The following is a 24,428-nucleotide window of genomic DNA, read 5'->3' as shown; positions in this document are numbered from 1 at the left end:
TTTTCTTTGAAAAGATCCTTGTGCCTCTTTGTAACTGAAATGCCCAAGTATGAGAGCTTGTTTTTTCAATTTTAAATGGCAGGTTGTTAAGGACCGGTGCTTGTACTTCATAGTTAATGGGAAACAGTTCGCTTTTTCCAAGATTTATCTTATAGCCTGAAAATGTACTGAAATGATTGAGCAGTGACAGAGCAGACTGCAGAGATGTGTCTGACCTAGAAACAAAAAGCAGAAGGTCATCAGCATATAGGGAGACCTTATGCTGTGTGCCGCCCCACCAAATACCGGTTATGTCCTCACAGCTACGAAAGGCTATGGCAAGGGGTTCAATGGCTAAGTCAAAAGGCATGGGGCTCGGGGGCGCCTTTAGCTCAGTCGGTAAGGCGTCCCCCTCCCGGGCCGGGCCCAGCAGCAGACCCGGGTTCGATTCCCGCCCGCGGTCGTTCTCTGCATGTCACTCCCCTCTCTGCCCCATTTCACCTCTGTCTCTCTGCACTATCAATAAAGCATAAAAATGCCCAAAAAATATCTTAAAAAATAAAAAAAAGGCATGGGGCTCAGAGGACACCCCTGGCGGGTTCCACGATGTAAGTCGAACGGCTTGGAAATCTGAGAATTTGTCCGAACTGAGGCTAAAGGGTGAGAGTATAGTAACCTGATCCACGATATAAAGTTTGACCCGAAACCAAATTTGTCAAGAGCCGCCCATAGATAAACCCACTCGACGCGGTCAACATCTTTTTCTGCATCAATTGACATGACACACTCAGGGATGTCCTTGGAAGCAGAGTAAATTATATCTAAAAATCGACGTACGTTAGAGAAAGAATGTCTGCTCTTCACAAAACCAGTCTGGTCCTCAGATATAACCGTAGGGAGGACAGTCTCTAGTCTTCGAGCTAGAACCTTAGCTAAGATTTTAGCATCTGTGTTAAGGAGGGAAACTGGTCTGTATGAAGCGTTGAATCTTTATCTTTTTTTGGCAATAAGAGTGATACAGGCTTCGGCAAAGGATAGAGGGAGAGAGCCTTGTCTGTAGGATTCAGATAGAATGGAAGACAACTGTGGGGAAAGAAGTACAGAAAACTTTTTAAAAACTCTGCAGGGAAGCCGTCAGGGCCCGGACATTTGCCTGATTGCATCGAATCATCGATCTGACCTCTCCGTCTTGCCTCTCTGATGAGTAGATCCTTCGTCTGATATCGATGCAGGCGCAGAATGACTGGTCGCGGTCTCTGGCCAGGTGCCGGCTTAGCGTTAAGGGAGCGATGGGCTCTGTCGACTTCTGGGGGATTTGGCAGCATCTCGCTCCCAAAAACGTCCCGCAGCAAATCCGAAAAAAATCAGTTGGGCGTCCGGTTTCAGTGGATTCAGGCAAACCGAGAATGGTCTGGTGGTCGCTGACATGCTTACTCAGGTCATCCGAAGAAAGCTCCAGGGACGAGACGCATTGACCATGGTCCTCCACTGTCAGTGTAATCTGGTCTATCTTTGTGTCGAGCTGAGCGAATGATTTTTTTAACTCGGCGGTCAGTGCCTTGCGGTGCTCCTCGAGTAGCGTGGTTATCATGGTGGTTATTGCCCCCAAGCTAACGTTAGTATTAGCATCCTCTTTTTCGCTCGGAGTCGGCTTTTTACCCTTAGAAGCCATTTAGAGAGACGGCTGTACTTCTCTAAAGGAGTGTTTGACAGAAACGAAAAAAACTGAAGCCGTTTTGGTGTGATAGTATGAGTGCGGAATGTTATAAAAAGGTAGTTTACCGGAGCTCACGCTTAGTGCGTCCACTCCATCTAACTCTCAAACCGTAAGTCCTATAGTTAGACTTTTTGTCCGACTTGCACCTGCGGCGGGCTGCGGCTTGGCTGCATGAGACTTTAAAGTTCCGCGGGATCAAGACGTACACAGACCTAGGAGTAAGTCGCTGCAGTTGAGTTCCAGGGGCTGCGGGAGAGAAATGTTTGATGGGAAACGTCTTGCTGACAGGCAGAGCTGAGCGCTAATTGGGAGTTTAAACCCTGTGTCTTTGATGCATTTCCCCAATTGGTTCCGCAAAAGTCTGACATCACCACTCAAAATTAACTTACAATCCATTATATTTTTTTAAATCATTACTCCAAAGTGTAAATCCAAGTGAGCAGTTACACATGTATTTAAGTATTTAATTAAGAGTGTTAAGTTTTCAGTCACTTTGACAGAAATAGATTGGAAAGCAATAATGAGAGGATTTCTCCTGTATAGATTTATTTTAAAGTGAACACAAACTTCCGTCACCAAAAGTTGTAGTCTAGTGAAGTAGCCTACATCTTAAACCATTAAGATTAAATCATATAATTGCCATTGATCGAAATTGTCTGGGAATTTCAATTGCTGTTTGTGTAACAGTGTAAATAATTACTTGGCTTAAATGTTAAATTCCTGTCAAACTTGGTACTGCAACAAAAGGTTTTTTTGTGTATTTTATTTTGAAAGTCTACAGCGGAAGTTGGTTTCACACTTAATGCTGGGCATTTTTGCTTTGCGCTCAGAAGTAAGATGCTCTTAAAGCTGGGAACACACCGCACTGGCCGCCTGCGGCGGTTGGCCGCGTGAATGCAGGAGGTTCGCCGCTTGGTCATATTGGGCCATGTTCACCGCAGTCGCCGCCACGGCCAACCGCCGCCTCATCGTAGGCGGCGGTTGGCCGCGTGACCGCAGGAGGCTCGCCGCTTGATCATATTGGGCCATATATTCCTGACGCCGACGCCGAGATCAGACCCGTCACACTTACGGTGCAACAACAACAATAACATGGTCCAGCTGTGCCAAAAAATACAGATGTAGGTTCACTGTGTAACCAGCGGCAGTCTTGTCACAAATATCATTAAAACAGCCTGAACACGCACCCCGATCGCAAATACACACACATTAACAGCAATTCAGCAACATTCCAAACACATTAACAACAGCAGTGTGTGCTCAGCAGCACAAATAAAGGCAGACATCAGCCTACCTGAAAGTGAAAGTGTGCCGGCTGACGGAGGACAACACCGGTGCTTCGCTGTACTATATGGAATTCCACACGGACACTGCCGTCAACTTTGGGTTCATATTATCCTCAGGAGCAGCACACAGCTGGGTGAGTTTCACTATGCTAACCGGCGCTACCTTGGCTAAAGTACAACCAACAGCTAAACAGATGCAAAATACACATATTTGCAGAATGTATTGGAAGCCCAATGTCCTCACTCCACACGCCCACCTCGTCTTGCAGACCACCGCCACCGGGCAATCTCAACGCTGATTGGCTGTGGAGGCGCGGTGCCCGGCGGCGCTGCAGAAAAAGATGAAAAATGTCATCTTTTTCTGCGGCGCCGTGCTCGCCGCACAAGCCTTCGATTCACGCTCCTTCGATGACACAATTTCTATGCGCCGCTAATGGCCGCGCTCCCGATTCACGCGCGGCCGCGCAAGCCCCCGCCGCCGGCCGCCGATTATTGGGTGGACGCGCGGCCACGCGCTAGTACATTGACTTTGTATGTAATCTCGCCGCGCGGCCAGTGCGGTGTGTTCCCAGCTTTACGCTGTTGGTAAGTTGCTGCTCTGTTTGCTCAGACATTAGGCAAGGCAAGTTTATTTTTAGAGCACATTTCGGACACAAGGCCATTCAAGGTGCTTTACATAAGCAATAACAAAATACAACAAGTAAGAACAAAATTCATCAAGCATAGAGCACACATTCAAAAAATAAATAAAATAAAAAGTAAAAATTTATTCAAAATGAGAAATTAAAATTTCAGGTTAAAACGGAAACAGAACGGTCTTCAGACCTGATTTAAAAGAGCCAAGTGTTGAAGCGGACCTTAAGTCCCCTGGAAGTTTATTCCAGAGCTTGGGTGCATTAAAACTAAAGGCTGCCTCTCCCTGTCTGGTCCTTACTCTGGGGACTTTCAATAGCCCAGTCCCAGACGACCTGAGAGCTCTGACTGGTTCATAAGGGACCAGTAGGTCAGATATGTATTTTGGCCCTATACCATTTAGGGCTTTGTAGACCAATATCAATATTTTAAAATCAATTCTTTGGTTAACAGGAAGCCAATGTAAAGACCTCAGAACTGGGGTGATGTGATCCACTTTTTTGGTCCTAGTGAGGACTCGAGCAGCAGCGTTCTGAATTAGCTGAAGCTGTCTGATTGATTTTTTAGGAAGGCCAGCAAGGACACTGTTACAGTAGTCAAGTCTACTAAAAATAAATGCATGGACAAGTTTTTCTAAGTCCTGCTGAGACATTAGCCCTTTAATTCTCGATATATTTTTAAGGTGGTAGTGGGCTGACTTAGTAATTGATTTAATGTGTTTTTTGAAATTTAAGTCGGAATCTATCACTACTCCAAGATTTCTAGCTTGGTGTGTGCTTTCTAACATAACAGATTTAAGCTGTGCGCTGACTTTTGATTGTTCATCCCTGGCACCAAAGACAATTACTTCAGTTTTGTCGCTGTTTAATTGAAGAAAGTTTTGGCACATCCAGTCATTGATTTGTTCAATGCATTTACTTAGTGCTTGAATCGGACTATAGTCTCCTGGTGATATGGTTATGTAAATTTGTGTGTCGTCTGCATAATTATGGTAGCATAATTTGTTTTTGTTCATAATCTGAGCTAGCGGTAGCATGTATATGTTAAACAGAAGAGGCCCAAGAATGGAACCTTGGGGGACCCCGCATGTAATATTTGTTCGCTCGGATGTGAAATTGCCTATTGACACATAGTAGTCTCTTTCCTTTAAGTATGATTCAAACCAGTTTAGCACAGTTCCAGAGAGTCCAACCCAGTTTGCTAGTCGATCTAGTAATATGCTGTGGTCAATAGGGCTGGGCGATATCATATCGTGGACGATATAAAAGTGGGAGAGATTTGGCCATACCGTTTATATCGCGGAGATACAAAGTTGATGTGGCGGGAGCATATATGGAGCGGGAGGCAGCTGTCCCTCCGAGTCCCTATAATTTCACTGCAGTTACACCGCCGCGCCACACGGGGCTCTGCTGCAGAGTTCTGGGCTGCAATACAGCTTCTCTACACGCAACAGAAGAAGCCTCATCTGTTGCTCTAGCTGTCTAGCTCATGGTCTAGCTTCGGTGCGCTGTCACTAAAGTTAACAAACCAACTCCGTGTCACGGTGGCAGAGCAGCTGGTTTTAACGGTCAAAAATGTCATCGGGCAAAGGAAACTTGCTTGCTGCTTCAGCGTGCTGTTGCCGTGACGCAGAGTTGGCTTGTTTTAAGCCGCAAACTACATGGGTTAGCTCTCGTGAGCTAGCTGGCTAATAATGACATATTTAGCCTACTCGGGGCTTCACCCCCGTGCTGTTATTGTTGGAGACAGCCAGCAAGGCTGGTTTTATGTAACTTTAAAACATGTCAAACTTGAAAATATTATTTGTGTTGAAGCTGGAGTTAAAGTATTACCAGGCATTTGCTCATTAGTTAATTTTGACAGCTTTTTTAAATGAAGATGAGCAAATACTGCAGTAAAATTCAAGTCTTTCATTACTTTGATATAGGCTACTATCAATTGGAAAATTTAGGCTCTTTGGTTGATGCTGTCATTTTTATTTTGCACTGACTGACTAAAGCCAGACTGGTGTGGTATTTTGGTACCAGTTTCTCTTTTGTATGGAAATTTAAGTTCCAAGCAAAAGATGAAAAGTTCAGTACGGTTATTGTAATCCATTGAATTTTAAGGAAAAATACTATATCGTGATATATATCCATATCGTGATATAAAATTACCTATATCGTGATATAAGATTTGGTCCATATCGCCCAGCCCTAGTGGTCAACTGTGTCGAACGCAGCACTGAGATCCAATAAAACTAATACAGAGCTTTTGCCATTGTCTGTGTTTAAGTGGATGTCATTGAGGACCTTAACCAGAGCAGTCTCAGTGCTGTGGTGTTGTCGAAAACCTGACTGAAAGACATCAAAGCAGTTATTCATTGCTAAGTAGTTATTTAGCTGATGATGAACAGCTTTTTCAATGATCTTGCTTAAAAATGGTAGGTTGGATATCGGCCCATAATTGTTCATGAATGATGTATCTAGATTTTTCTTTTTTAGGAGTGGCTTGATGACAGCTGTTTTCAGGGCCTGTGGGAATACACCAGTGCGAAGGGACATATTGACAATTTCTAGGACATCTGAGGCCATACAGCTAAAAACAGTTTTAAAGAAGCCTGTGGGCAGAATGTCAAGGCAACAGGAGGAGGAGTTCAGGTGTTGTATAATGTCATCCAGGTTTTTCTTGTTTATCATAAAAAACTGTCATGGCATCTGAATTCGTTTTAAATGGGTACAGAGATAAAACATATCTTGAACCTGGTATTGATGCAGTGACAGCTTGTCTTATTTTATGAATTTTCTCAGTAAAGAAGGAGGCAAATTCATTGCAGGCCCTCGTGGAAAGATGCTCAGACGCTACTGACACAGGAGGGTTTGTTAGCCTGTCAACAGCAGCAAACAGGGCATGTGCATTGTTGCTGTTTTTGGTGATGATGTAAGAGAAGAAAGACTGTCTTGCATTTCTTAGTTCTAGGTTAAACGTGCGTAGTTTCTCTTTGAAGATGTTATAGTGAACATTTAGATTTGTTTTTCGCCACCTGCGTTCTGCTTTACGGCACTCTCTTTTTTCAATTCTGACCTGAGGGGTATTTCTCCAGGGGGACCTTTTTTTACCAGAGATGATTTTCACCTTGGTGGGTGCAATAGCATCGATAACATTTGTAATTTTTGAGTTGAAGTTACATACAAGCTCATTAACTGAGATACAGGGGAGGAGCGGGGACAGAGAAAATGCCTGGATAAATTGTTCACTCATGTTTTCAGTAATATACCGTTTTTTGATAACCTTTGTTTTTGCAGTTGTGTGCAAAGATATTGTACTCCCAAAAAACAAACATGAATGGTCGGAGAGACCCACATCAGACACTAAAAGGTTTGAAATGTCCAGGCCCTTTGAAATTAATAAGTCCAGGGTGTGACCTTTGTCATGTGTAGGCTGGTTTACGTGTTGTTTACTGATTAAGTCAGTAATAAGTGAAAACTACGGTTCATATGATGTGTAAACTATCAGCATTTGTTGTATAACATGCTTGACTAATGAGGCATCTGTAAAACCAGTAGTTTCGTTGTTTTGTGACGAATTGTTGCCGTAGTGTTTGAAGAGTCTTTGGGCTAGCAGCCAACATGTGTGAGGATGTTTTAGCTAGTTACTTTCAGCACGAGGTGTACGTGACCTGTATATGCTAATGCCAAGCTCCTCTTTTGTAGTGCGAGCGAGAACAGACTGCAAGACCTTTGAATTAATTGCACACTAGTTGTGTTTGCTATTCCATGTTGCAGGTATGTTTATTTGTACTGTTTTATATGCAATGTTATGTGTAATTAATATTTGAGTGCTCTTTTAAACCGGACTTTTCAATATGTGTTTTGGACATGTTGTTGTGTTTTAATGCAAGAGATGGCAGTATAGGCTTTATTTTGGACTTATGATGCTCATACATGTGAATGCTCTGTTTTGATGTTCAACTAATTCTATGTAAGTTGAGCTCATTTTGAATGATGTCAATACAAATAATAGCATTTATTTATTGACTGTTACTCACTATTATAGATCATTAGGATATTTTATGTTTTTATATTTCATTTACAAGTATGTTTTTGAAACCAATGTTACCACTATACGATCACAGAAGTAAAATGCTCTTAACGCTGTTGTGTGAGCGAGAACAGACTGCAAGGCCTTTGAATTAATTGCACACTGGTTGTGTTTGCCATCCCATGTTGCAGAAATAAAACCAGTCCAGTGCTTGATCCAACCTGTCCTGAGGTTCATTCAAACAGCAGCAGAAGAATTAGTACAAAGGTCACATTTGCACCATGTACAATTGCAAATGGTCTACATATACAAACATGTTACACATCATAGAGCAATACATTTCATCATGTCCATCTCTACAATAATAATAAGGGATATTTTTAACATTACATCTACTTCATCAACAACGTATATACTGTATTCTTACTACGGAAATCCCTCATATTTAGGCCATTTGTATAGGCTAGGCTACTATAGCTTATCATATTCATTGTACGAATGGAGAATTACTAAACCTCCTTTCTTTGGATTGTAAATAATGTGTCACTTGTAGGCTTGTCTAATAAATGTAAGAAAGATAAAGATTTTAAGGGATATATCTGGTTTCTTGTTGCTTTGCCCATCCCTTTTTTAAAGTGTTACTCCTCTTGGTTTTGTTGTGTTCTGTTTCTAATCCGTTGTATGTGTAGCCCTTCTACGAATATCTGCATGTTTCTAATAGGCCTTCAAAATAAAACCATTGTTTATTGTTTATTATTTAAAGACAATATTCAGACATAGCTCCACCCAAAACTCCTCCCACGGCCGCCCCTGCGGTTGCCTGGGGACCCCTCGCGATCCTCTGGCACATGGGGGAAATCCTCTGGAGGGTGGACACACAGAGATAGCCTACCTATCAGTTTTACCAACTGAGCTAACAAAAGCTAAGGAAATTAATAGGGGAGGGGTTGCTGCTCCGTGCTCATTAGGCTGCGACCTGAGCCTCACGCTGTTATTGGTTGATGGTTCAACACTCTCCAAGTGCACTGCTCAATTGATTTGACGCCTATAAAACGTCCTGACGGAGAAAAAGAAACCAAAACAAAGCAAAATACAGCCAGTGGGTGGGGACTGTGCAGGTAAACACACCACCACACATTGTTTAGTCACACATAGGGTTGCAAAATTCCGGGAATTTTCAAAGAAGGAAACTATCCACGGGAATAAACGGGAATTTACTAAATTCTTAAAGGCCCTGGCAACCAAAATGCACAAAATCCTACTAACTATGTTATTTACAGTCCTGGCAAACGTTTTTTCAACTAAGTTTTATAATATATATGAACATTTCATTTAAATCAGATTTTTGTAAAAGCTTATGGAGACACACAACTTTGATATCATATAGGGGAGAGTGGCCTAAGTTGTGCATTTTGGAAGTTGTGCCACCCCTTGTTTCTAGAAAACCGTGGAAGAAATTGGAAATGTGACCACATATTTAAGAAGAGCCATCCATTTGACTCATCCTGTAAAGAAGGGAGACACAAGGAATAAGATATAAGCACATTTAAGCTCAAAACACTGTGTTTTGCCTTTCAAAGTACAATTTCCATGATCAAGGTTTTTTGATTATTGTGTCTGAACAATTATAGACAAGTTTGACACATGTTTTAGTGCTTTGGTATGCTACACTTTGAGTCTATACAGTTAGCACGATGTCAGCCCTAAATTGCTGCATCATGCTTATTATCCAAATTTCTGGGATTGGGGTGATTTGTGCCAAAGGGCCTAGGTGAGTTATGAGTAAGTAAGTAAGTAAAATGTATTTATAAAAGCACATTTATGACAGTTTGCACTGTCCAAAGTGCTGTACATAGTGCATTCAGTAGGTAAACAATGAAGGTAAAGTAACAATAACCAAAATAAAAGACGTAAAGCCCATACATCCACATAAACACAGATAGTAGTGCAGAGGTAAGATAGTTAATGGGGAGGAAACACCAGGGTGTACATATGGGTTTTGAGCCTTGATTTAAAGGCAGACATGTAGGGGAATCACATTTGTCAGGTGGCAGTTGGTTCCACAAGCACGGAGCAACTAGTGCAAAGTACATTTCTGAGAGTTGTGCCAGTGGCATGGCTGTATACGCTGGTCACCAAAAGAAAGTGATTGTCTACAGTAGCTCAGAAGAGAGTGACATCTCAATTCCACTTAACAACACCACTGATGAGAGTTCAGATGGCCAGAAAGATGATGATGGTGACTTTGTCATTGTGAGCTTTGCAGGTAAAACCATTAGATCTGCTAGGCCTTGTTTAAGAAAATTGTCCTTCAATCTTTGTCAACTATTTACTTTATTTACTTTAAATACACCTTAAATAAGTGATTGTCTAATGGATTTGTCTTGCATTACAGTTTATGAGATATATAGCAATGGCACAATTCACCCCATGGTATTCTCTCCAACCGCACAACTTACACCACACCGGGGGCAAGTTGTGCATCAAGACAACTTTTTTTCTAAAAGCTATATTTCTTCAACAGTTTATTCCAGATCCAAAGTTTTTATTGCCAGGGATGCACAACACCCTGAAATATATGTACATATTTGAGTTGGAGACTTTACTGTCAAGGCCTTACTTTAAAGTCACTTTAAGTGAAAAGTTGCACAACTTAGGCCACTCTCCCCTATTGATTTTTACTATTTTAGGCCAGGTTTACAGAGGCTTAAACAGTGATTTTGAACATAGTTGGGGAACATATTTTTAAGCATTATCTTGACTAAAACAACCAGATTTCATGAAAGTACACTTGGCAAATTGCACATAGCACACTGCTTACTGCAGGGGTACTGAGGCCACGCCCCCTACATGCACAGTGCATTCCTCCATTACATGGGGGGCATTACACTTTATTTATTGAATGGGTGGGGTCATGAGTAATAGTTTACTCAACATTCATCTTTTTGATGCTCAGTGGAATTATTGATTGTTCATAAAATAATCAAAACTTGATAAAGTTCAACTTACAATTAAATCTGTTCAAATGTAATGTGTTTTACTTGTATTATTTTGCATGGATGTCTGCCTATGACAAAACATAATGTTTATATGATTAGATCTATGTTTGGATATGAAACAGATCATTTAAATTACCGCCATTTAGTTAATTCCTATAATTCTCAATTTTGAATATTCCCAAAATTCCAGAGCGAAAGTTCCCAAGGAAAGTTTCCGGAAACTTTCCACCCCTTTGTAACATTAGTCACACATGCATCTACCTGCGACCATGCGGAAGCCCAGTAACTGAGGTGTGAAAAAAATCATTGTGTGCATAAATATTTTGGCTGCGTCAAAGGTTAGACAGTCCCTAATACAGTAAGTCTAAATAAATATAAATTGGCCTTGGTTCTGTAAAAAAATGGAACCCTTTTGTCAAATTTCATGGGAAGGACCACCATTAAGCCAAGGTATTTAACCCCTGAAACATGCTCTATGAGCTGATTGTTTATCTTAACTTCTAGTTTGGTGGATGTGGGCCGCCTCCCAGAAGAGAAAACAGATAGAAACTGTATTTTTAACATTAAGTGTCAAACATGAATGTTCAAGCCATCGGGCTATAAATTGCCTCCAAGTGTAATGATAGTTGTTCTACAGCTGTGGTAGCTCGTTTACCACAGGCACTTGCATGTATCATCCGTGTACATTTGGAGACCAGCCCCTTTGCATGATTCAGGGAGGTCATTTATATATAGGCTAAAGAGTCTATGGCCTAAGACCGACCCATGAGGGATTCAATTTGAGGAAAATGTTTTGTTTTGTTGCTGACAACACATTGCTCACAATTCATAAGGAATGATAAAAACCAATACAGAGTTTTATCTGAACAATTAAAAATTTGGAAATGAGAATATTGTCATTAATTGTGTCGAATGCTACTTTACTTTCAATACTTTAAGTACAGTGTGGTGATTTTATTACTGATGACTAAACCTTTACTTTATAGGATTTAAAATGCAGAACTGCATAATTTGGTAATGGGGATTTTACTTCACAATCTGAATGGTTTTTATCACTGATACATATGTACATTTGAATAGCAATGCAGACAATTTTTTTTGTTGACTCACCCTAAGAACGTCACAACTTTGTGCTTACACAGCTCCTCTGCAAGAACCTCAATGCTTCTGTCGGACAGATGATTGACAGACAACCTGAAGACGACCAGTTTGATTAGTGTTTGATTAGATGAGGTATATACAGTATATTTAAAATCATTATGAATATCCCTCAATAGAGATTATTAGTTAGTTAAATAGGGCTGCAACTAACGATTATTTTAATAATCGATTAATCGGTCGATTATTTTTCCGATTAATCGATGAATCGGATAAAAAAAAACATTTGTAATTTCCGCATCTTTATTCAAAAACTGAACATTACTTCAAATTCACAGTGCAGACTGAAGTGTCAAAACACCAGGTTATTGCTCCAACGTCCCGGAACTATCAAAAGTAATATTAAATGATAAATTAAAAATAAACTTAACTGGGATAACACAAAAAAAAACATACAATGTATGATAAACATTTATACAGTATATAAGGGATGTCCATGGTAAACCAGTCAACCGATAAGATTTTTAACCGGTAAATACTAACGGTTAAAAAAATTAAATCATCTTAATTTCTCTCAGACGACAGGAGATCGTTAATATTTTTTATTTATATTGATACCATTTTCGAGACTCTTTAACGATCCAGGTCTTTATTGATATCACTATTGATACTTTTCTATTATTTTGTTGAAATAGAACTTGTATTATTGCTTTAATTGCTGATATGATCGTAGCTCAAGATAGGACATTAAACAGGTCATAATTCCATCTTTACTATCTATTTTATATTGCTGGGAAAACAAGTTTTCGCCAAAATCTCAAATTTCTTTTTTTTTGTGTTGCATTTGAACACATCAATCATATTACTGAGCCGGCCTGAACACATCACATTTGACATGTTTGCTTTCTCGCACCGCTTCACGTGCGGAAGGCTCGCTGTGGGCGTGCATGAACCTGTCGGCGACTGGATGTTAACAGTGCCGCGCCTACGAGTGACATATTAATCGCGCGACTCAACAAATCGATGACCAAATTCGTTGCCAACGCTTTTAGTTATCGATTTTATCGATTCGTTGTTGCAGCCCTATAGTTAAACATGTTCATAGTTCATCTTACCTCACTACTGCCAGCTTACAAAAGGAGGGCTTCAGCTGCTTCACCCCATAGTCACTGATGTTGTTGTTGTCCATGTCGAGCCCTAGCAGCTTTCCACGGTGTTGCAGTACAAAGTTGAGGGCGGTGCAGTCACCTGAAAAGATGTTACAGTAACCCAGCTTGAGGATGAAGCCCGCTGTGAGGCCTTTTGCTGTCAGGTGAGCGATGTCTTTACTCCCTGTCTCAAAGATGCATCTCAGCATCCACAGGAAGTTGGGCAAAACATGGACTATTTTGTGGTCTCCACGTTTGTAGTCGGGTAAGCCATGGACGTGGGACTTTACACTGGTGGAAAGATATGATTTAAGTAAGGTCTGTTTTTTCTTTAATATAACAGGAGATACTAGATGCTCCATCAGGCCTCTGTTAGCCTTTGACAGCAGTCCACACAAGAATAGATTAGTGAACTGAAGGTGTTCAGTAGTTGCAAATGGCTTCTTTTCATTGGGCTTTGAAGAGCCACTGCTCCAGCAGTCAAAAGGCAGACAGGATGGTTCTCCTGTCCTGCTGCACTCTGTGAAGAACTTAAGTATGGAGCTGGTAGCAGCCTTCTCATCTAAAACAAGAGCAAATGCCGCCAAATAAGACTGGAGGGTGATATGGAGGAATTCAAATGTTGCAGGCCTTCCACTGGTGTCACACTCAGTGACAGGTCTTAGAAAGCCCAGGGCCAGGTCCTCCTCTGTCAGGCCACACACAGTGATCTCCTCCAGGCTGCAAATGAAGCTACCTCTCTCTATACCCTGAAGTGCTAGTTTGGAAAATGCTGCGAGAGGCCTGAGCCCTCCTTTGAATGTCTCGGAGACACAACGAGTGCTTTTCTTCAGCAGAGACGTTGCCGGTGAAGCTGAGCGGCTAAGGAACACCTCACACAGCAGGAGGAAGATGCCAGTGAGTGTAATGCAGGTTTCAGGCAGATGGAAACTATCATGCATGGTGTTCAGGTACCTAAAGCTCTTGAATACAATCCAGCAGAACAGTGGGGTGGTACATAGACCGCAGAGGTGGGGGCTGGCATCCAGCTGAACTGACACCAGCTCTCGATGCTTCTGCTCCTTAAAGTGAAGTTCAATGTAGGTCTTCAGATGATCAGGGGAGAAGCCCCGCAGCGTTACCTTCTTTCTGATCACCCTACTCTGGATCTCAGTCCCTGTCCGGGCCGTCAGAACCTTCTTGGAGCCCTTGAGTAGTTTCCCACAGAGCAAGCTGATGAGCAGCCGGAGGGGGTGGGCCTTCTCTTCTGGTGACACCATTTCAAGTTCATTGCTCAGGTCTAGATCCTCCTGGATCTCATCAAAGCCATCAAATGTAAAAACAACCTTCTCAGGGAAGCGCAGGATGTATTCAAACACCTCATTATCTGGATCTTGATCTGGGTAGCAGCTGTATTTGAATAAAAGCTCTCTGAGGGAGATTTGTTCTGTGTCGTTGAAGATGCTGAACATCCTACAGCGAAACTTAAAGAAGAAGATTGCGTCAGTCTGCAGCTCTTTCCTGGACCAGAGGTTCTGGAGCTTCTGCAGGAGGATGGATTTTCCCACACCGGCATCCCCCATCACATAGATGGTTTCACCTTTGGAATTGAAGACCCCGTGGTCTCCAAGAAGCTGGTCCAGACTCTCCAAGAAGCCCATACTTTCATTGCATTCGTTCAACAGCTCCATCAATGTGTCAGTGTACAGGTCATCCAGACGAGTCTCCTCTCTCTGGCCGTAGGACATGATGAAGCTGGTGTCCCGGCTCATATCTTGTCTCAACTTATCACAATACCTGCTGACTTTGAAAAGGGTAATCAATGAAGCAGTGGCAATGTCGAAGCTAAGAGTGCACATTGTTATTATTATTATTTTCCTTCATTTAGACTAGAAACATTTTATCCCATCCAAACAAGGATGTCTTATTTCATTTTTTTAGTTTTATGTTCAACCTTTCATCTTCGCTACAAACCAAACTTCAAATCAGGATGACAAGTTTAACATTTCTGCTAGATTTTCAAAAGCCCTTGTCACATTTGTTTTGCTTCCCCCATGTAGATTTGAATCTCACACTGGGTCCAATGTGTGCAATTTCTCACATGAATGGTAAATGGAAACAATACATTTCTATACTGCTTTTATCCAAAGTGCTTTATATATGATGGCGAATCACTGTCAAAATGTGCATGCGTGCATGAGGCACTCGCGAGTGTAAATGAGCCCTGTAAGCAATACTGAGGTGCGGTGAGTGTGCGGCTCCACAGAGTGTGCATGTAAACCTCTGCTCTCCCATTCGGGTTTCCCTGCCTGATCGAAAGGAGGCTTCTTTTTTTTTACATGAAGTGACAGAGGTTCTTATCACTGAGTCCAATCAGATATTGGTATCTGGCGTGACTAGCCCTGCATACTTATTGTAATACTTACTGGGGTCAGTGTTAACCACTTCCATCAGCTTTACGCCATGGCTTGGGTTGTAGTTGATCTCCTTCAACCATGGCTGGAGGTCTATGTATGCATCACATACTTCATATATGATGTAAATGAAGAATTCACAGGCTTCCTCCCCTTTGCATTGGACTAGCTCCAAGATTTTGCGCACCTAAAAAAAGAAACACAGGACAGAATGTCTGTTTTGTTAATACATTCTGAAATGTTCTCCTTTTTTGGAGGTTTGGTAACACTTTCATTCATGTAGTACTTCACAAACTATCAGTAATTCACAAGGATTACAACAACTAACAACACTACATAATTAATTAAATCGTCAGATAAGCTATTTCAATCATCATGATGTTTGAGTTATAACTGATGATCATGTTTTCTTCATGGCTAAGTCTGAAGTTAAAGTGAGAGGCCAAAAACTATCCAGTCACACCAATACACGTGTTGAAATCATGATGAACCTAGCATTCATTTTTCACGACTTCATCATGTTTGTGGCACTTTAACTAAAGTGGTGACCTACATTTTGTCTAAATTCAATGACCTTAGTATAATTTTGCCTGTACCCAATTTATGGGTTATTTATCGACCAAGTCAGAGGGCATTCATGGTGTAGTGCTTAACCCTCATCCTACCGACTGGGGTAATTTTGACCCCAGAGGAAGACTTTTTGTCATATCTCATAGGTGCTTTACTCTATCTTTGTCAATCAATTCGTCCCAAATAGGGTTGTCAAAAGTATCGATACTGACTAAAGTATTGATACTGACTGAAGTATCGATACTGACTAAAGTATCGATACTAAAAAGTGAGATTCAGATACGATAATCATTTGCAGTAGTATCGATACCTAGGGATGGGGCCGATCCGGTATGGCCGAAATTTGCGTATCGGATATCGGACTGTCAGCTCCGATATTATAAAAATAAATAAAAAATTATTTTCTTTTTATATTTAAAAAATATATAAATATATATATTTTTTTACTATGAAAGAGCGAACGAGCCTGTGCGAGCATGCGCTGACGTTCGGTGGAGGGAGAGAGGACACGACTTTCTAGTTAGACATACAGTCAGGGCCGCCGCTCCCTATACGCGGAGTACGCAGACTGCGTAGGGCACCAAGTTCCTGGGGGGGCCCCCCCAAAAAACATTTTTTATAATTTTTTTTTTTTTAATTAAAAAGGAAAAAGAGATGGTCCGGGGGCCCCCCAAAATAGTTTTTTTTTAAAGTTCATGATAATCATTACATTACAAAAAATATATAAATTAGTTATGAACTAATTTGTTTTTTCGTTGTTTTTTCTTAATTGTGTAACCTATCCAGGGGTGGATTACTGCACAGGCACACCGGGCACAGGCCCAGGGGCCCAAGGGCTCAGGGGGGCCCTTAGCCAGAGATACTGATAGTAACTTTTCATGTTGCATAGTCAAAGAGCTCAGACACTGATGTCAATAACAGGGTCCAAAAAGGAATAGCCTAAATATAAGTACTCATTAAAATGTAACAAGATAGCAATCATCATGGGCCCCTCAACTAGTAGGGGAGCAATACAAAAGCAAGTTAAAAACAACAGCATTAGTAGCTCTGTCTAAGGGGGTTGAAGGCCCCCTCACACATACACAAATAAGCTTTATATGTGTGAATTCTAAATTGTTCATATCCACCCTTTATCTGTTGAAATGGGCCCCTCCATCATAGAACATGGGTCTGCAGACCAATCTACTGTTTTTACAGTTGCCGAGTAAAGAGTGCTGCCTGTTTAAGAAAAATCTGAAAAATAATGTTCCTTCTGCATCTCAGGATTTGATATCTCTCTAGTCTCTAAAATGTCCTCACAAAGTGCACCAGATTGATGCATTTTACTTTAAAAAGGTAAAAAAAAATCCGGGGGGGCATACCCCGGACCCCCCAACAAGGTACAGGGTCCCTCCAACAATACCCCAAAATCCTGTGGGAAACACTGACTTCCTTAATATATTTTTGCCATTGTATGCCATATGCCATTGTATGTATCCGTGTAGAAAATTCAGTGTACCTGACTGGATAGGGACAAGTGGGGGGCCCTTTAAGAGTGTGTGCCCAGGGGCCCATTATCTCATAATTTATCTATGATCCTATCACTCAATTCCTTTGCAAAGGCAGTTAGTAGGATACTAGGCAACTTTTTTCTTTTTTCACAAGTTAAGCTGTTCGCAAAAACTCATCACTACAGCAAATGTGCCAAAAAGCAGTCGCCGAGATCTTGCAAGGGCCAAAAAATTTCCGCTCGTGCCCTACGGACGCGAGCTTCTTGGTGTTTTTTTTTTTTTTTGGGGGGGTGGGGGGGGGGGGGCATCACTGACAATTTCAGCCTAGGGCACCAAAAAGCTTAGCAGCGGCCCTGCATACAGTACATATCAGTTTGTTAGCCAGTGAGCTAACCAAAGCTAACCCAAGTCAAGGAAGTGGAGATGCTTCTGTGACAAATTCTACTATGTAAAATACAGCCAGAGAGAGGAAGACTGTGCAGACAAACACACCACCACATATTCTAGTGGGGCAGAAGTGATCATTGAGAAGGATTATTTTTGTGTGACTATAATTGATATTTTCATTAAAATATTGCATAGTCTGCCTTTACGATAAACCTATATGCATTTGTGTATATATCTTGCTCTTTTAAATTAGAATTGCTTAAGCCTTCCTAGCCTTACACATAACATCACCACCAACAAAAAAATGGGTAACACTTTACAATAAGGGTACATTATAATTTTTTTTTTAACCTTTATTTATACAGGTAAATCCCATTGAGACCGAAGACTCTTTTACAAGGGAGACCTGTTTTCCTTTCCCACGTTACCATTCACACACACATTCATACACCGATAGCAGGCTAACTATCGACATTCACACGAGGCAAGGTGGGTGAAGTGTCTTGCCCAAGGACACAACAACCATGACACAGGTGGCAGGGCGGGGATCGAACCTCCAACCCTTTGATCATCAGCCGACCCGCTCGACCAACTGAGCCACAGCCGCCCCAAATTAATGGATAGTTAATAAGGGTTAACTAACCAACTGTTAACTAATGTGTCTAGTAAGCATTTACTAATAGTGTTCATGTTAACTAAGGTATTAATTAATACATTATTGAATTTTTATAAATATCCTATATTAACCTTAGTTAATACATTAATTAAGCATGAACCAAAAGTTGATTAATAGGGGAGAGTGGCCTAAGTTGTGCATTTTGGAAGTTGTGCCACCCCTTATTTCTAGAAAACCGTGGAAGAAATTGGCAATGTGACCACATATTTAAGAAGAGCCATCCATTTGACTCATCCTGTAAAGAAGGGAGACACAAGGAATAAGATATAATCAATTTAAGCTAAAAAAAAAACTGTGTTTTGCCTTTCAAAGTAAAATTTCCATGATCAAGGTTTTTTGATTATTGTGTCTGAACAATTATAGACAAGTTTGAAAACATTTGACACATGTTTTAGTGCTTTGGTATGCTACATTTTGAGTCTATACAGTTAGCACGATGTCAGCCCTAAATAGCTGCATCATGCTTATTATCCAAATTTCTGGGATTGGGGTGATTTGTGCCAAAGGGCCTGGGTGAGTTATAGGTAAGTAAGTAAGTAAAATGTATTTATAAAAGCACATTTATGACAGTTTGCACTGTCCAAAGTGCTGTACATAGTGCATTCAGTAGGTAAACAATGAAGGTAAAATAACAATAACCAAAATAAAAGACGTAAAGCCCATACTGTTAGGATCCTGCTTGGGCCTCAAGCCCTTGTGTTGTTTTTCCCTTTTACCCTTGTCTATGTGCTGGTCTAATTGCAGGGTTGGAGTCAGGTGTGCTGGAGTCAATCACCAGCATTCACAGCTGCCATCAATCATCAATCAACTGCTCTTCATATACCCGGCCCTACCTTCCAGACACTGCCAGATTGTAGATTCTGTTTCCACACAGTCAGTCCTCTCTCTAAGCTAACCTGTTTGCAGCTCCGCTTTTTTGCATTTTTCCTGGCTAACTCCTGTTTTTTCTGCCACAGCTCTCCCGGCCTGACTCCAGCCACCAGCTCCAGCCCTCGCCCGCCAGCACTTCCTCCCGGACCCCTCTGCCTGCCTGCTCTAGCCTGCTCACTAGGGGTGTAACGGTACACTAAAGTCACGGTTCGGTACGTACCTCGGTTTTGAAGTCACGGTACGGTACAGTACGGTACGGTTCATAGTTAAGGGAGAATGAACAGCTTTAGCTGTCAGTAACTAGCTGACAGTATGTAACATACAAATAAAATGCATAACAAATATAAAAATACTGCTGCAATTCTCCAATAAATAAAATACTTATTAAATACTAGTGTAGGTTCAGTATAAACTAAAATTGCAATGAAAAAATATACAGTAGGCTATTAATGGGTCTTTTTGACTTTAAAAAAAGAAAATATTGATGCAACTCTCTTAACCCATTGATGACTATGGCAATCTAGGATGCATGTCCTTAATGCCTGAGGGTTTTCTGAAAAAATAGTATGAATTGTCAAGTCTACCAAAACCTTAATATCTAAGCCTGCGTAGCACATAGAAACATGAAATAAAATACATTTAAAAGTTAAGGTTCACAGGTTTTATTTAAACATGCTCCCTTAGCGCTTACAGACCAACACATTTTTCTAAAAATCGTCAAAATTAGATGGGGGAGAAAATAAATAAATAAATAATATAAAATATTTAAAAATAATGTGCTAAATGAGGTTATATAATCCTGCTTCCTTTTAGCATGGATAGTAGTGACTGAGTGTGCAGTGGAGGGATAAAGATAGACAGATATAGGAAGGAGAAGATCGCTTTATTTTATCATTTAGTTCAGTTATCACTGGCACCATAAATCCGACTTTTTTTTTTTTTTTATTATTATTCTTCCGGACAATTACACATAATACATAATTTTCTCATTGCATATTCATACATATTACTTTGTGTTATCGTCCGAAGGGAAGCAGGAGAAGCCAAAGGCTTATCGGGTCCCGCCCCCACTGCCATAAGATTCAGATACACAGATACACAGCTACTACAGTAAGAACATTTTTTTTTCTTTTTTTTTAAGAAGATTCATTCTAATACACAGATAATTTTAGGTCTCTATTTTCCTCTCTGCCTGTGACAATGCAGATATGTCCTTGTCCATGTCTTCTCTAGTAGTCTAAACACATCTGCAACAGTATTCAAAACAGTCAGTGTGTCTGCTGACCTCGACTACAGTCCCATAACATGCAGTGTATTTACAAATTCTTCAGTCAGAGAAAGTCTTCCCAGTACAACTGGAACGCAGACTGACTCCTGCTGTCGGGAGCCGATCAGCTGGTCCAAACGGCTGTATACCACGGAGATGAAAACGAAACTGAAACTTAACTATCGCCTGGCTGGGCTGAATTTGAGTTGGAGCAGCAAAATATAGCCTAAATTCATAAATATTGTTAATAAATAGATGCAATGTGTTGTGTGATTTTCGTCAGTAGCCTATAGGCTATATAGTAGACCTAGATTCTGCGCTCCGAACGCCACTAACTGTTCTGTAATACACTATCGCCCCGTATTTTTTTTATTATTATTTATTTATTTTGGTGCCTTCTAAAATGCATGTTCGACGTGTTGCCGCATAGGCGATCGCAGTGAAACAACCGACATTGTTCCAAACGTCTATCTCTGTTTTCATAATTCACCTGGAATCTTAAGTTATCTCTCAAACGGGATTTGAATAACAGGGGGGCGCCTGCAAGCTCCGGTTTCCTGTTGACTTTCGTCATGCAGTTCGCTCTCTGTTCGATAGCACTGTATAACATCTTTATTTGCACTAGGCCTACTGATAGACTGTAAACGAGGGTTACTATAACTGCTAATAGTGATGCAAACGGAACACTAGAGTGGAGAGCTGTTTATCTCTTGCTCTGACTGCTGCGTGAGAACTCGGCCGCCTGTCAGTGCTCTGGGACGGGGGGAGTGGCCGTGGAGTCACCCGCTGCTCGTTTAGAAGTTAAGAGCGATACATGCTTTAGCGACAGCCAGGGTCTCCAAAAGTCGCCAATAACACCAGAAGAAGGGGCTAGATTGGTCGCTTATTTTGAAAAAAGAGTCGCCAGAGGGGTCTGAAAAGTCGCTAAATATAGTGACAAAGTTGCTAAGTTAGCAACACTGCCTGACCCTCGTGCTCACCATGGAGATAAGAGACTCTCAATCGCTGGCTGCTACTGCGCACGTGCGAGCCGAGCCGGAGGCTAAATGGTCCGGGGGGAACTCCGACGACAAGTTTTAAGTGCCACACAGCAAAACAAGCCTGTACATTCGCCATATAATGCTATGTACGCCACAAACGGACCGCGGTCCACCTCTGTAACACCAAATACGTGCCTGTACCGTCACGGTACGGTACAAATACATGTACCGTTACACCCCTACTGCTCACACTCAGCTCCCTGGACTTGCCCCGTTGCTCTCTCCCTGGAGCCCCATGACAGCCAGCTTCCCCCCGGATCACGGTCCTAACCCCCTGCTGGTTACTTCCAAAATAAATCTTCTTTAAACTGATACTGTCTCCTCGCCTGTGTCCTCCTGATCCAGCCGTTACACATACATCCACATAAACACAGATAGTAGTGCAGAGGTAAGATAGTTAATGGGGAGGAAACACCAGGGTGTACATATGGGTTTTGAGCCTTGATTTAAAGGCAGACATGTAGGGGAATCTCATTTGTCAGGTGGCAGTTGGTTCCACAACCACGGAGCAACTAGTGCAAAGTACATTTCTGAGAGTTGTGCCAGTGGCATGGCTGTATACGCTGGTCACCAAAAGAAAGTGATTGTCTACAGTAGCTCAGAAGAGAGTGACATCTCAATTCCACTTAACGACACCACTGATGAGAGTTCAGATGGCCAGAAAGATGATGATGGTGACTTTGTCATTGTGAGCTTTGCAGGTAAAACCATTAGATCTGCTAGGCCTTGTTTAAGAAAATTGTCCTTCAATCTTTGTCAACTATTTACTTTATTTACTTTAAATACACCTTAAATAAGTGTATAATGGATTTGTCTTGCATTACAGTTTATGAGATATATATCAATGGCACAATTCACCCCATGGTATTCTCTCCAACCGCACATCTTACACCACAACGGGGGCAAGTTGTGCATCAAGACAACTTTTTTTCCGAAAGCTATATTTCTTCAACAGTTTATTTCAGATCCAAAGTTTGTATTGTCAGGGATGCACAACACCCTGAAATATATGTACATATTTGAGTTGGAGACTTTACTGTCAAGGCCTCACTTTAAAGTCACTTTGAGTGAAAAGTTGCACAACTTAGGCCACTCTCCCCTATAATAATAAGCATTAGTTAACTGTTAACAAATGTCATTTTTGTAACATTACTTAAGCATAATTAACAATTTATTAATGCTCTTTGTGACCCTTATTGTAAAGTGGGAACAATTTATCCATTAAGTGACACTTAATAAATGCACACCAGTGCTGAATAGGCATTACTGAAGTGTAATTAGCCATTTATTAATGGACTTTGTGACCCTTATTGTAAAGTGGGAACCATTTCTCATGAATTAACACTTAATAAAGGCGTACTAGTGCTGATTGAGCGTCACTTAAGCATAATTAACCATTTCTTAATGTTATTTGTGACCCTTATTGTAAAGTGGGAACCATTTATCACTTGTTACACTTAATAAATGCAAAATAGTGCTGAATAAGGATTACCTAAATACAATCCATTAATCAATCAACAATGCTCTTTGTGACCCGTGTACATTCTCTATAATAACAATATTAAACATACTGAAAATACTAAAATATTCCCAACTGGAAATCAATTGATGACAACAATCTGTTATCAATCTTTAGTTTTATTTGGAAACACGGCTCTCACATTTGACATGAATACCGTCAAAGAACTCTATCTCTGGCTGGCCTCGAGGTTGTCTCCTGGACTCGCTATACCATCTGGCGGCTGAAGACTCCCGTTATGTCTGGACAGATTTAGATAAACGGAACACACATACACACACACGTAGACACATAGCACACACGACCCCTGACCACATAAGCCTTCTTGTCTCCTTACCCCCTCTCCCTCCCTCGTTGCAGAATGGATGCCGCGGGCGGGGCGCCTGCCGGCTGCGTACGCCCCCTGGTGCCTGGGCTGTGACACCTACCGTCCCATAAACCCCTAACCCGTACCTTTGTGCTTATCAACGTGTTATATTTGTCTGTGGCGTTATCATGTGCTTATTATGCCAAGGTGGTTTTTGTACTAATCACACACTTTGCACCCATAAGGAGCAGAGTGTGAGAGTAGCATTTTTTTTAACCTGTCTTTCCCTGATGTTCTCTTTATCCTTTCCTACTTTAAGGGGCGCAGCGCACGCTAGACGACTCTTCAGTGTATCCCCCCTGTCTCCCATGTTTGGTTACTGTCACTCTATGTCTCTTGGCGAGGTATAACTGTAAACAGATTATCGTTGTTCTGAAACATGTACAATGACAAAATAAATCATCTTGAATCTTGAATCTTGAAAATAGTTTCTTCAACAAATTATATCCAGTTTAATGATTTTCTCTGAAAGGAACAAACAGGAGGAAATGGATTACAAACAGCAATGGTAAAACAAGACACACAGTTGAGGGGTGAGTTGACCCTCATTTATAATCCCTCGCTCTCTTTAGATCCAATTCTTGGGTTTGCTGGCCACTCCAGGCCTGCGGTGCTCGTCTCCAAATGAAGCAGCTGGAATGCAAGAATCTTGTCTAATCACCCAGTTGATGTATGGAAAAAATCCTTTATCTAAATCATTAGCATAGCATTACGGTTCCACATTCTGTATTGTTATTTTTACAACATAATGCCCTGCATTGCTTAACTGAACTATCTTTGGTACCTCAAATAAAAAAATAAATAAAAAAAAAGCGGGAGGCTGCGTTGCTAATATATTTCACATTATTAATTTCTTACATACACACCACTATATCATCTACGAAAACCTTGGTTAACTCACCAATAATTTTGTTGGGCTAATGGCAGCATGCATTTAACCACCACGGGTCTTTTGTGAGAATAATGGGT

The 24,428-nt window shown here is 41.2% G+C and overlaps 1 protein-coding gene across 3 annotated transcripts in view; it reads right to left on the bottom strand.

Annotated features, from left to right (window-relative positions):
* nod1 (nucleotide-binding oligomerization domain containing 1) overlaps nt 1–24,428 on the bottom strand; it is a 60,446-nt gene that overhangs the window by 15,401 nt on the left and 20,617 nt on the right. For 2 of the 3 annotated variants that reach the window (XM_080039379.1, XM_080039380.1), the window contains 3 exons: nt 15,286–15,460; nt 12,848–14,663; nt 11,745–11,828 (listed from right to left, as the gene is read on the bottom strand). In XM_080039379.1, coding sequence (XP_079895505.1) covers nt 11,745–11,828; nt 12,848–14,663; nt 15,286–15,460 — 2,075 coding nt within the window. Of the gene's footprint in view, nt 1–11,744; nt 11,829–12,847; nt 14,664–15,285; nt 15,461–24,428 lie in introns of those variants that run through there. The other variant, XM_080039381.1, reaches the window with a different exon arrangement.

This window comes from Ammodytes marinus (assembly GCF_949987685.1).
Source record: "Ammodytes marinus genome assembly, chromosome: 13".
In the NCBI taxonomy this organism is placed as follows: domain Eukaryota; kingdom Metazoa; phylum Chordata; class Actinopteri; order Uranoscopiformes; family Ammodytidae; genus Ammodytes; species Ammodytes marinus.
Note: the sequence above shows the minus strand (reverse complement) of the source record. Positions and strands in the feature narration are given on the sequence as shown.